Consider the following 13,282-nt stretch of genomic DNA (forward strand, 5'->3'; position numbering starts at 1 on the left):
TATCAGCACCAGAACCTCCTTGCTAGGGCAACACAGACGATACAAAATCAACAAACGCAGCCCCTTTTCACTTCTCATGCTGCCTTCATTGGATCTGAGACCCACAGTCCCTGAAGGCACCAGGCTATAGTCCCCTCTGGTCTCCACGGCTTGTTGCTGCTCTCTCCCTCCCACTGAATCCACCCTCCAGACCCCCTCATTCCTCTTACTTGTGGGGAGCAACCGGACTAGACTGAGTTACTGGAATTAAGACTTATTCTATGCATCTGCTCTCCCACAATATGGCGCTGGGAGAGAAGTAAACAGCTTCCGCACAGCTGCCTCCAGTTCAACCAATAAACTGTAGGACTTGCTCCTGATTGGAGAGCAGCGTACTCGGCGTGTGGGCAGCCGAGTTGGGATTGGCAGAGGAGGACTATAAAGGAGGAGAGAGACGGCATGTACTGGGAACATCTATGGGGAACATCTAAGGGAACCCGTGCAGCCCCCGAGAAGAGCCGGCCGGCGGTGTGCCGCTCCCCTGCGGAAGTGGGGAATGTGGCCAGGGGGAACTGCCCTTCCACGGAGGTGGAAGGGATAGTAGCCAACCCGGGAAGAACCAGCAGAAAACCCGGGGAGGGCCGAGCAGACGAAAGAACAGCGCAGGGTCCTGTGTTGCTCCTCCACGAAGAGGGGGAGCGACATAATGGTGCCGTGACTCGGATATGAAGCCTAGGCAGGGCTTAGTGTCGTTCCCCCACGAAGACGGGGAGTGACACTTACTCATCCTTTAAATCTCCCTTCCTCCAGGAAGCCTTCTCTGATATACCTTCTCTTCCCTAGGTGTTCCCAAAGTGCCACCACCATCCTGGCACTAAAAGACATTACTGTCCCTGCTCATCTGCACCTCTCACAAGACGAACACGACGGCTGGGCTTCAGTCTGCAGTGGCTCCCGCTGGGTCCTCACCACTGTGGCTGGCGACTGTTCTGCTGAACGCCTGCTGGGTGCACAGTGAGTCTTCAGGCTTAGCCGCTGCCTTCAAAGCATGCTCCCCTCCGGGCTCTGCGGCCCAGCGATGATGTTCCTGCCTTGCTTGCTTCCAATTCCACCGCCACGTGCACACTCATCACGGCGTGAATGGCCTGGGAGCCCAGATGTCCCCTTGCCCTCTCGTTGTGTTTCCTGCACAAGCTGTGGAGGACTGGGTGGCGGAGCTCTTTGAAGAGCTGCTGTGTCCACACAACCTCTGCTTGCCCCAGTGCCTGCCACGGCTGCCCGCCCTGCCAGGGGCGGCGCCGGCTGGAGCAGGGCGCAGGGGCCTGTTGTCTGGATTTACGAGTGCTATTTGCAGCTGCTCCCCTGTTCCTAGCAGCCACAAAACAATCCGTTCTCAGGGTGCCGCTCAAGGGCAGAGCCCCAGGACCGTGTTTTTGCCCGAGATGGGGCAACCACCTGGATGCTGGTCTCCTTGCCTCCCTTCTTACCCCTGTTGCTCTCTTCTCTATACTGATGGTTCTCAAGCATAAATCTGATTATGATTACAACCCTTTGGTTGGGGGCATGCACTGGGCCCAGGGGTTAACCTGCCAGGAGGGATGGCCACATCCCAAGTCGGTGTGGCTGGGCTTAGCACCTGTCTCCGGCTCCTGCCTCCAGCTTCCTGCTGGTGCAGACCCTGGAAAGCACTCAAGCCCTGGCTTCCTGCCACCTGTGCAGGAACCCTGGGTTGAGTTCCTGACACCTGGCTTCAGCTCTGTAGCCGCTGCAGGCTTTGGGAGAGGGATCCAGGGCATGGAGACTTTTGCTTTCTCTGTTTATCTGTCCCTCTGTCTTTGCCTCTCAGACAAAACCAAGTGGGACTGTTTGGTGACTCCTTACTGCTGAAAGAATAAAGTCCAAACTCCTAGGGTTTGTCTGGGTCCAAGCTCCAGCCACAGTCCTTTTCCGTCCGTTTCATTCTTTCCCCCATTCCTCTCGTGGCCACACTCCGGCTCATAAACACTCGGTGTGTTCTCTAACTCTTCATTTCTTCCCACGCCCTACCCTTTCCCTGGTACTTCACCCCTCTCTCTTAACTGCACATTTGTTCCCTAGATATTTCTTATGAGCTTGGTTCTGTGCTCAGGGAGGGAAGTGCAGAAGACAGAGCACAAAGTCTATAACCGGACCTTCTTCTGTTTTGGTCTTGCATTTGGGAAAAATAACCAGGCATGAACACAGGAAGCATCTAACAGAAGATGGACAGTCACAGGTGCACTGATGGGAACAGTATGGGGCACAGACAGGGACTGGAAGGGTTCCTTTAGTTACACACCTGGGGACTGGGCGCTCTGGGCAGTGGGTGTGGCTCGTGGAGGCCGGTCCAGGGCAGGGAGGCTGGGACGATGGCTGGGAGGCCTGTCTCTCTGTCCTGGATGGACATTTTCCCCAGCACCTCCAAGAGCTGCAGAGTGCAATGTAAGGTGTAGGGGCCGAGCTGTGCTCTGATTTCAAGCCCACGTGCCACATGCTGCCTGGCAAGATGCTGCCGGGGATTCCGAGACAGACCACTGAGGACGTCCTCCCCACGGTGGTGTACCCAGGGGACGGGTCCTGGAGAGAGGGAGGCCTGCGCCCCACGAGGCCGAGCAGCAGGCGGCAGAACTCGTGGCTGTGGGTGGTGCACGGACGGCTGCACCTGCTCGCCTCTCCAGCTGAGCTCCCTCCACAGCGGGGCGAAGACAGGAGAAGAGTGTTCACTGAGCCGTTGGGAGAAAGTGCCTAATGGACACTCGAACACTGAGGCCGTGAACTGAGCAAAGAGGCAGACAAGGCCCAGGAGGACCATGCTGGTCGAGCCTCCAAGTGCCTCCTGGCCTCTGCGGAGTTCAAGTGCTTAGTGGTGGTGCAGACAGCTGGACAATGCGAGGTGCCCAGTGCGAGGCGCAGAGGTGCCAGGGCTAGCAGGGACTCTGCTGTGACTGGGGACAGAACAGCAGCAGGCTGGGTGGCATGGCAGCTGGAATCATCCTGATATGTGGCCGGGTAGGTGCATGCCTGCAGGCCTCCAACAGGTGCCTCTGGTGCCCTTGGGAGCCTAAGAGAACTCTCATGACATCAGAACCAGCATAAAACCATAATAATCCTAACAAATCAAAGTTTGGACTCCACCCCTGCATATAGTCTCCTATCAACCTGGCTCCTGCCTACCGTGCCCCACTAGCCCCTGGGCACACTGGCCACCCTTCTGTCCTTCACAGCAAATCTTCCCTGCCCCAGGGCCTTTGCATCAACTGCATCCTCTACCTGGAAAGTGCTTCCTTAGCCCTTCTGCAGCTGGGTCTTCCTTGTTCTTTGTGCTCATAGGAGATTTCACCTCCTCATCGAAATCCTCCCTGATCTTCAAACCCCGGGAGCTGCTCATGAATCCATCCCTAGGTAGCCGCTGCCACAGGCTGCCCGCTTCCTAACAGCATCGTCCACTGGAATATAAGGACCCCGAGAACCGGGACCTCAATCCTTTCTCACCCATGCACGCTCAGAATAAGCAGGAAGCTCTCAGCCAAGGCCTGCGGGTGGAATGAATGCACCCATTACACCCATGTTTGATGCGCAGGGTCAAGGAGAGAGCAGGGAGAGAAGCATTCCCCGAGCACCCGACGTACAGCGGTCTCTGATCTGGGTGCCTCACCTGCAGCGTCTCCTGCCTCCCAGCACACACCTATAAACGTTGCGATGCCCTAGCACAGAGAGGCTGGGCGACTTGCCTGAGGTCACACAGACAGGAATGAATGAGAAGGCGTGAGAGTCCAATCCAGGTCAGCCTGGGTCTGCACGCCTGACTCTGCCTGCCGCAGGGCCTCGTCTCTGCAGCCGTGCGACCCAGAACCAGGCTCTGCTCTGCTCCTTGCTCGCCTTGTGTGACCATAGGCCACTTGCTTCACCTCTTTGTGCTTCAACCTCTTCAATCCTAAAAGGGGCTCTTTTTTTTTTTTTTTAAAATGAGCATCAAATAAGCTACATCATAGAAAAAAAACACACGGAGCAAAGCACCAGAAAGAAGAGCAGCTGACAGGTAGACCTGGGAGTGTGCACCTAACACCTCTGGCCCCAGGCTGACCCCTAAAGGATCCAGTGACTTGTGAGCACCCCTCTGGTACCACCCCTTGCACTGCCTTGGGCTAAAACCCAGGGTCTCCCATGTAGATGCCATGAGTCTGGGGTCTCCTGGCTGTGAGAGCCACTGGATCTGCTGCTTCTCTCCTGGATCTGCTCCCCCTGCCTGCAAATTTACTTCTTTTCATTATGATTGCTTTTTTAACTTCTTTATCTGAAAGGCAGAGACAGAGAGAAAGAGAAAGAGAGAGAGAGAGATCTTCCACCTGCTGGTTCACTTCCCAAATACCTACAGCAAAACCAGGGCTGGGTGAGGTCAGGCCAAAGCCAGGAGCTTGGAACTCCACCTGGGTCTCCCACGTGGGGAGCAAGGACCCAGGTCCCTGAGCCATCACCTGCTGCCTCCTAGGGTGTGCACCTACAGGGAGCTAGATTCAGAAGTAGAACAGAAACTCAAACCCAGGCACTGCCATAGAGATGTGGTGTCCCAAGCAGCACCTTAGCCAGTCCTGGAAACCCCTCTGATTTCAGCCGTGCTGGGCTAAGGGTGCCCTTCCAGCCCCCGCAGCAGCCATCCATCGGCACGCGGGTTATCTGCTCCCGCATCTGGGCACCCACGGATGGCGTCTTGTTCATCTCAGTCCTGCCTGGAGCCTGACCCACTCTGGGGTCCTCAACAGCCGAGTGGAGACAGCAGCTGTCCCCAGCCCGGCAGCCCCGCGAGCCACTTACGTTTTCGCTGTTGACGTCAGCTTCGCTGGGGCAGCCGAACAGCTCCCGCCTCAGGAGGTTGCCGTCGTACTCCAGGAAGGTCAGGTAGAGGTTGCGGAAGAACTCCACGTGCTTGTTCTTCACCCGCAGCTTCTTGGGAGAGTTCCAGTGAATGACCTGGTAGGGCAACAGGGCGGCAGGGAGGCAGGGGGGCACCCGGTACCGTCCCGGGTTACCTGTGCCTCTGCTCACTCACTCACTCACTCACTCACTCACTCACTCAACATCTGTGGAGGAAGGATCAAGAGCAAGGGCTACAAACCAGGCGCCTGGTTTCAGACCTGCACCTTGCGCTAGGAAGTCCTAATCTCGGGCAAGGCACTTAACATCAGCATACCTGCTTCCTCGTCTGTGCCAGGTATTAAATTACCCTCTTTGGCTCCTAACCTGCTTGCTGAGTCTGAGGCCAGGACTCTGCGCCCCCCCACTTCTCTCTCTCTGCTCGGCCGGCTGCTCCCTGGGAGCTGCTGGGGCCGGGAGGCTGCAGGAGGTGGAGACACCTGCTCCTCGCCGCTGCTGCCTCTTGCTGAGAGCGGAGCTGCACCCTGGTCCCCTTTCCTAGCCCCGGCAGGAGCACTGCCTTCCCCGAGCAGCAGCTGCACCCACTGTGCAGTGTCTCCGCACTCAGAACCAGCATCATTGTCTTCCTGTCTCTGCACGGCTGCTGCCTCTGCAACTGGCTCCCGACCAGCCTCTGAGGGCTGGGCCTCACCCCCCCATCTTCCCTCTGGTTCCTTCCTATTTCCTGTCATTTTCTATTTTCTTTTTTTTTTAAAGATTTATTTATTTAGAAGGTAGAGTGACACACACACACACACACAGAGAGAGAGAGAGAGAGAGAGAGAGAGAGAGAGAAGCGTCTATCACTCCCCAAATGGCTGCAATAATGGTACAATGGCCAACGTTGGCCTAGGCTGACTCCAGGAACCAGAAGGTTTATCTGGGTCTCCCACGTGGGTGGAGGGGCCCAAGCACTTAGGCCATCCTCTGCTGCTTTCCCAGGCACATTAGCAGGGAGCTGGATTGGAAGTGCAGCAGCTGAAATATGAACCAGTGCCCATACGGGATGCTGGCACCACATCCAGCCCCCAATTTTCATTTTTTAAGATACATTTTTGTGTTTCAACAGCTGGCATGGTTTCTCTCTCCAGCCAGGAGTCCGAGTGACACTGTCTCGTGGAGCTGCTGTGCAAAATAAACAAGCTAATATGTGAAATACACATCAATAGTGTAGAGCCCATGATAAGTGCTCAATAAATGCTGGCTTTTACTATTTAGCACCCACAGTATACTGGGCTGGGAGATGACCAGGGGCGGGTGGCACTGGGGCCTGGCCATGGCTTGCTCGGGGGCAGTGTGGAGGGGGTGTCCACCAGCAGTGACTACAGCGTAATCACAGCAGGAGGATGGGAGAGACGGTAGCTCTGGAATGCACAGAGGAGGGTCGCAGGGGATGCCCGTGCCAGGGCTCACAGGTGGGCAGGAGATCCTGGGGAGACAGGGCCCGGGGCAGAGGGGAGAGGTGTGAAGGCGAGTGTTACAGCTGGAGCACAGGGCACTGGAGCACTAAGCCAGGGCGAGGCTGTGGCCCACGAGGCCCATGTTCCTAATGCATGGGGCAGGCCCTGGGGTGTATTAAGCTCAGGCTGCTGGTCATGGAGGGGGCATGTGGGAGGGGTGAGAGAGGCAAAGCTGAAAGCAGAAATGCCATTCATGAGCCAGCTGTCATTCCCAGCTGAGAGCTGAGGCCTTGGGGACACAGTGTCTGATGTGTCTGGAGAGAAGACAGGCGTGGAAAAAGAAGATCCGGGGAAAATGAGTGATTATCTCAGTATTTGCTAAGATCTATTCTTAGGACTCCAGTTCTTTAATATTGAGTACTACTCATGATCAGAGTGAAGAATCCTTAATTATGACCACAGAAGAACTATTACTAATAAATAATGTGTATTTATTTACCACTGGTAACAAGTCCATAGGGGAAGCACTATTATCAGCCCCATTTTCCAGACGGGAAAATGGAGGCACAGACTCTGTGATTCGCAGACAGTGGGCAGAAAGAAGCAGGCTTGGAACCCTGATGGCCTGGAGGCCTGGCTCCCGAGTCCCTTGAACCTGAGGTCAGTGTTCAGGGCCCTGTATGGGCAGAAGTTTTGCAGATGTTCACAAAAGGCACAGATGACTGACAGATGGTCCCGTCAGCTGGGCTGTCACAGCAGGGAGCTAGATTGGAAGCGGGGCAGCCGGACACAAACGGGCACCCACATGGGATGCTGGTGTCACAGGCGGTGGCTTAACCTGCTATGCCACAGCGCCTGCCGCCAAGGCAGGGCCTGCAGAGGATGAGTGCCCAAGGCCAGGAGTGGTCCCTGCAGCAGATGGGGGCAAGTGCAAGCTGAGCCCACATAACAGCACAGGAGAAGCCAGGGTTCCGGAACTTTCTTTTTCACACACTCTCTGATTCTAACACTCTCACTGCCTCCTGCTGTGGGGATGGGAACCCAAGTCTAATGCAGGGAAGGCGCTGGGAGGTGGGGCCTTGGGAGTGATCAGGTGAAGGGGGCAGAGCCCTCCTGAATGGGGTGAGGGATCTTATTAAAAAAAAAATCACTTGGCACAGTGGTCAAGATGCCACTTGGGATGCCTGCGTCCCAGGTCTGAGACGCACTCTGCTTCCAGTCCCACTTCCTGCTGCTGATGCACAGCTTGGGAGGCAGCACACAGATGGCTCAAGCGGGTAGATGATCCCTCTGTCTATGTCTCTCGACCTTTTTTTTCTTTTTAAGATTTATTTATTTGGGGCCGGCACTGTGGCGCAGTGGGTTAATGCCCTGGCCTGAAGCACGGGAATCCCATATGGGTACGCTGGTTCAAGTCCCAGCTGCTCCACTTCCCGTCCAGCTTTCTGCTATGGCGTGGGAAAGCAGTGGAAGATGGCCCAAATCCTTGGGCCCCTACACCTACATGGGAGACCTGGAGGAAGCTCCTGGCTCCTGGCTTTGGATCGGTGCAGCTCCGGCCATTGCGGCCATCTGGGGAGTGAACCAGCAGATGGAAGACCCCTCTCTCTCTCTCTCTCTCTCTCCCTCTCCCTCTCTCTCTCTGCCTCTCCTCTCTCTGTGTAACTCTTTCAAATAAATAAATAAATCTTAAAAAAAATCTTAAAAATCTTAAAAAAAGATTTATTTATTTTACTTGAAAAGCAGAGCTACAGAAGAGAGGCAGAGGCAGAGAGGGAAGGAGGGAGAGGAGGGAGAGAGAGAGACCAACCTTCCATCTGCCTGTTCACTCCCCAAATGGCTACAATGGCTGGAGCTGGGCCAGGCCAAAACCAGGAACCAGAAGCTTCTTCCAGGTTTCCCATGTGGGTGCAGGAGCCCAAGACCTGGGCCATCTTGCACTGCTTTCCCAGGCACATTAGCAGGGAGCTGGATCAGAAGTGGAGCAGCTGGGACTTGAACCAGTGCCCATATGGGATGCTGGCACTGCAGGTGGCAGCTTAACCCACTACACCACAGTGCTGGCCCCCCTCTATCTTTTAAATACAATAAAAATAAATAAAAATTTTTTTTAAAAATGCCCAGAGCACCAAGGGCCCCCTTGAGCCACGCGAGGGCACAGTGACCCAGCAAGTGGGCCCTCACGGGCGCAGAATCTTCCAATGCTTTGACCTTTGACTTCCCAGCTCCCTAGCGGGGAGAAGTACATTTCTGTTTTACCTGGTTATGACACTTTGTTACAGCAGCCCAGATGGACTAGGACATCGAGAAAAGCAACAGGGTGTGCAGAGCTCCTCTCTCAGCCTCACTCTGCCGGGGCCCCAGGGCCTACCATGTAGAAAGATGTGCAGCACCCTGTCTCCTGGTGGGGGGATGAGCAGTGGCAATTCTCCCTGGAACCCGCTCAATACCAGTCTCCCAATCCAACTCTCTCTCTCGCAGCAGTGGGGGGAGCAAGACCCTGTGTGACCCGAACCACAGCCCCCACCGACGTCTCACAGCCAGCAATGGAACGGCAGCTGGAGCGGAGCCAGCAGCCTCAACAGAGCAGCCGTGGCTGGATTCCAGCTGTGCCCTTCACTGGCTGTGTGCGTCCTTGGGCAACTCAGTCCTCCCTTGGGAGCCTCAGCATCCTCAAGTGGACGGGGGGCAGTAAGCCTGACAAAGAGGCGAGAGGGCTACACCTAGGCCCAGCCCTGTGCTGCCAGGCACAGCTGGCACGGCCCAGCTAGGGCTGGGCCGTGCATCCCCTGCGGCAGGAGGCAGGCACCCGGCCTTCAGAGAGGAACCGCAGGCCTGCTTGGAAGGAGCCTGTGTGATGCTGCTGCTTGCAAGGGCGAGTTTGCAGGATGTGATTCTTTCCCCTGTGCCGTTCGAAGGGCATGAGAAAGGGAAGGCTGTCCTGAGAACACACCCACCTGAAACAAAAAATCCTGGGCTGTGCATTAAAATAATTGCATGTGGGCCACTGTCACTCACACTCTGCAAGGATCCTGTCTTCCTTGCGAAAGAGGGTGGTGCGTGCCAAGCGCTGAGCCAGCAGGAACGCGGATGGGGATCCGCCTGACTCCTCAGCACAGAGACGCTTAGACTTAGTGGAAATAAGTGGCTGTCTATACAGGGGGCCCTAGACAACACGGGGCAAGGTACACTGCATGGCTCTGCCGGGCTCTTTGGAGACAAATGAATCGGAGTCTCGCAGTCCACTCTGTGGAGACCGTACAGGACTAACCCACACCTCACGGCTAGTAAGTGCCGGGGTTGAGACCTGAAGTCAGCTCAAAGCCCTAATCTGAAGTTCTTGACTAACCCGTGTCTGGCACATTTTACAGGGGACAGTGTGAGCTGGTGCAGGGTCAGCGTTGGGACTAGGATCTGGGTTTCCCGGTGCCCGCCACCCACCCTACACATTCTCTTAGCCCATCATGGCTCGTTCTGTTGTGCACCTGTCTAGTGACCTGGGTTTATGCATTGACTGCAGGTAAATGCTGGGGTAGCAGCAAGGGATCAAGGAAGGTAGGGGGAGAGGATGACGGGGTTTCTAACAAGCCAAGAGGGTTTGGAAAAGCCTCTGCAATTCAGCTGCTCTCTGATAGGTAAACCTGTTCACGGTTGATTAAGGTATATACAGATTTACCTTTTGCACCTGAGTTTTTATTTTATTTTATTTTATTTTTGACAGGCAGAGTGGACAGTGAGAGAGACAGAGAGAAAGGTCTTCCTTTGCTGTTGGTTCACCCTCCAATGGCCGCCGCAGCCAGCGCGCTGTGGCTGGCGCACTGCACTGATCCGATGGCAGGAGCCAGGTACTTCTCCTGGTCTCCCATGGGGTGCAGGGCCCAAGCACTTGGGCCATCCTCCACTGCACTCGCTGGCCACAGCAGAGAGCTAGCCTGGAAGGGGACAGAATCCGGCGCCCTGACCAGGACTAGAACCCGGTGTGCCGGCGCTGCAAGGCGGAGGATTAGCTTAGTGAGCCGCAGCGCCGGCCTGCACCTGAGTTTTCAATCACTGGGCCATACAGTAGTCCACTGCCTTGTGCTGGCCTGCCATTCCTCTGATGCCAATGACCCTTTAGTATTAGGCCAGAATAGCTGTGTGTGTGTGTGCGCCCACATATATGTATGGTGTGTGTGTATACCTAACTCCTCGTGTCAGTATGCCCTCTCTACAACCATAATCATATTTAATCCACAGAACAATCTGGCAAGGTGGTTTTCTCTCCTTATCCGCATTTTTCAGATGAGAAATCCAAGGCTCCAACCTGCCCAGGGTCACTAGGCTAGTTAGAGGTCCAGGCCTAATAGAAAAGTAGGGGTCTCTTGCCCTAACTGTTTTTGTCTCCTGTGTCATGCACTCATTCAGCAAACGTTAAGAATGAGCACCAATGATGGGCCGGGCATTGACCTAGGGCGTGTGAGTGCAGACGTGAACATGACCTCAAGACTCTTTCTGGAACTTGCAGCTCCGAGGGAGAGGCAGGCGTTAAGTCATTCCCCCATTTTAAACTATGAGCATGAGCCATGCTTTCAAAGAGAGGACCTCTGTGATTTTCTCCCCCTAGGCTGGGTTATACTCTAATGCAGAGAAACCAAGGCCCAGAGTGGGACAGTGACTCGGCCAGAGTCACACAGCAGCGAGGGAGGTGTCACTAGCAGATAACATAAAACAGATGCTCCCTGCATGCTTCTGACCCTTCCGTGAAACCACAATACCGACCCCTGAACGCCGACTCGGGATGCGCACTGCTGACGCTTGTGACAGGTGCTTTCTGACTGGTGAGTAATGTCATTTCCTGGTCCCTCGAGGGTCCGGGCCACCCAGCACTGCCGGCTTGGGAGCAGCAAGCTGGCGGCGTAGCTCTCACATCAGAGAGGGGATGAAACGGAAAACGTGCCCGACGTGGATTTTCACGCCGAGCTGGGGAGCGTCTGCGGCTCCGTGTGATGAAGATCTATCACAGCGTCCTAAGCTGTCGCAGGCACGGTACCAAGGCGACGGCGAGATGATTCTTAGCAGCTGACACCTATTAGACGCCTACTGTGGGCCAAGCACTGTGCCAAACAATGACCTGCATTTACCCTTTCTACATGTCTAGGAGACAAATGACACTGTCATCATGCCACCATCCTGGAGAAGAAAGTTCAGCAAACTGCCCCAGGGGACACGACTAGAAAGCAGGAGAGGCAGGAATTGAACCCCAGCAGGTGGGGTACTGGGGGCCTGTGTCTGGGCTTCTCCCATGTCCACAATCACTAAATGACTGTTTATAGAAATGGACGTGAGACGTACAGAAGACGTGAGGACCACAGCTGATCCCCACTCTCTCCTCCCAACACCCACCCTTAGGGTACAAGGCTGCAGGTGATTAAGGATTCCCAGATGTGTGGGCCCAGCTCCCAGCCCAGCAGGAAGCAGACAGGCAGGCGTGGAGGCTGCGTGCCAGGTGGGTCTGACCTGATGGTTGTGAGTTGCCTACAAAGGCTGTGAAAATGACGGAAATGGATTATTGTCCAGGAAACAAACATCATCTGGGATGACGGCAGAAGTCGATAGGATGACAGGAGACACTCGAAATTCTATCTGCTACACAGAGTGCAGGCAAAAGCAGTTCAAAGACAGGCATGAGACCGTGGTCCGAGAACCAGGAAGAGGGAAGAGTCCAGCCACAGCTTGGGCTTATCAAGTCGCTGGTCCCCAGAGATCTCACAGAAGCAACTGACGGAGCAGAGCCTGGTGCAGACGCCAGGGCTTGAGAGTACAGATCTTGTCTCCTCCAGTAGCTGAGCTAAGTGGCATTGGAAATGGGTTTCTCTCTCTCGACCCCTGTGACTGCACGAACCACAGAGTAACAACCTTACTCCTTAACCTCACAGGTAAGCCTGCTGCAGTGGCTCCATCTCACACTGTCAGCTCCACTTCCAGGCTGAAAGAACTCCTGGTGTCTCCTGAACTTGTCTCTCAGGACCCCGTGCCCTTGCCTATGCATTCCCACTCCCTGCAGTGTCCTTGCTTTTCTGCTCTATGCTCCCGTGTGGCTGAGCTCAAACGCGCCTCTTCTGAACACTCGTGGCAGAAGCCTGCTTCCCAGCACATCTGCCTCTCTGTCCCATTCTTCCTTCCAAACAGAACACTGGTTTTGTTTATACCCGCAACGCCCCAGCCCCTATGAATCAGTCAGGGTTCATGCAAATCTAAGCAACAGATTAAGCTGCCGTCTGCTATGCCAGGATCCCGTATGGGCTCTAGTTTGAGTCCCGACTGCTCCACTTCCAAGCAGGTTCCTGCTGATGCACTTGGGGAAGCAGCAGAAGACGGCTCAAGTTCTTAGGTCCCTGAACCCACATGGCAGACCCGGATGGAGTTCCAGGCTCCTGGCTTCAGCCTGGCCATCCCCAGCTGTTGTAGCCATTTGGGGAGTGAACCAGCAGATAAGAGAAACCCTCCCCGCCGTAACTGTCTTTCAAATAAATAAATAAATCTTTTTTTAAAAAAAAAAATCGAAGCAGTTATCATGATTCTTGTCTGACTCCTCAGAATCCCTTGCAGCTAGCAGTGGCCATGTGACTCGGCCAGAACGTGACATGGGGCAGCATTTGCTTTCCTAATAAAAGGGTTCGGCTACGGTTAGTACCACCCTCCAACCGCTCCATCTGCTTTTCTGTCCTGAACAGAGATGTGGTGACTGGACCCAGGGCAAACAGCAGGTGTCCACGAGGGAGGGGCAGCACAATTGCTAAGCCTTCAGTCAATGTCCGTAGCTGCCCGCTCTGGACTTTTCTAGGGGAGCGGTTCAAACTCTGTTTTATCGGAGGCTACTGCAAACTGGGTTTCCTGATCCTTACTGTAAGCATTTCTGATGTAACATCCGAGGCGGCTGCTGAGTCCTTCTTCAGGGTCCCAGAGACGGACGCGGTTAACTCTATTAGAGAACT

At 55.0% G+C, this 13,282-nt stretch overlaps 1 protein-coding gene across 6 annotated transcripts in view; it reads right to left on the bottom strand.

Annotated features, from left to right (window-relative positions):
- Positions 1 to 13,282, bottom strand: part of LARGE1 (LARGE xylosyl- and glucuronyltransferase 1) — a 564,622-nt gene that overhangs the window by 50,530 nt on the left and 500,810 nt on the right. For all 6 annotated transcript variants that reach the window (XM_051846591.3, XM_051846590.3, XM_051846588.3 and 3 more), the window contains one exon: positions 4,810 to 4,965. In XM_051846591.3, coding sequence (XP_051702551.2) covers positions 4,810 to 4,965 — 156 coding nt within the window. The remainder of the gene's footprint in view (positions 1 to 4,809; positions 4,966 to 13,282) is intronic.

The sequence above is a fragment of the Oryctolagus cuniculus genome, chromosome 11 (assembly GCF_051225735.1).
Source record: "Oryctolagus cuniculus isolate XC-2025 breed Fujian yellow rabbit chromosome 11, ASM5122573v1, whole genome shotgun sequence".
NCBI classification, from domain to species: Eukaryota; Metazoa; Chordata; class Mammalia; order Lagomorpha; family Leporidae; genus Oryctolagus; species Oryctolagus cuniculus.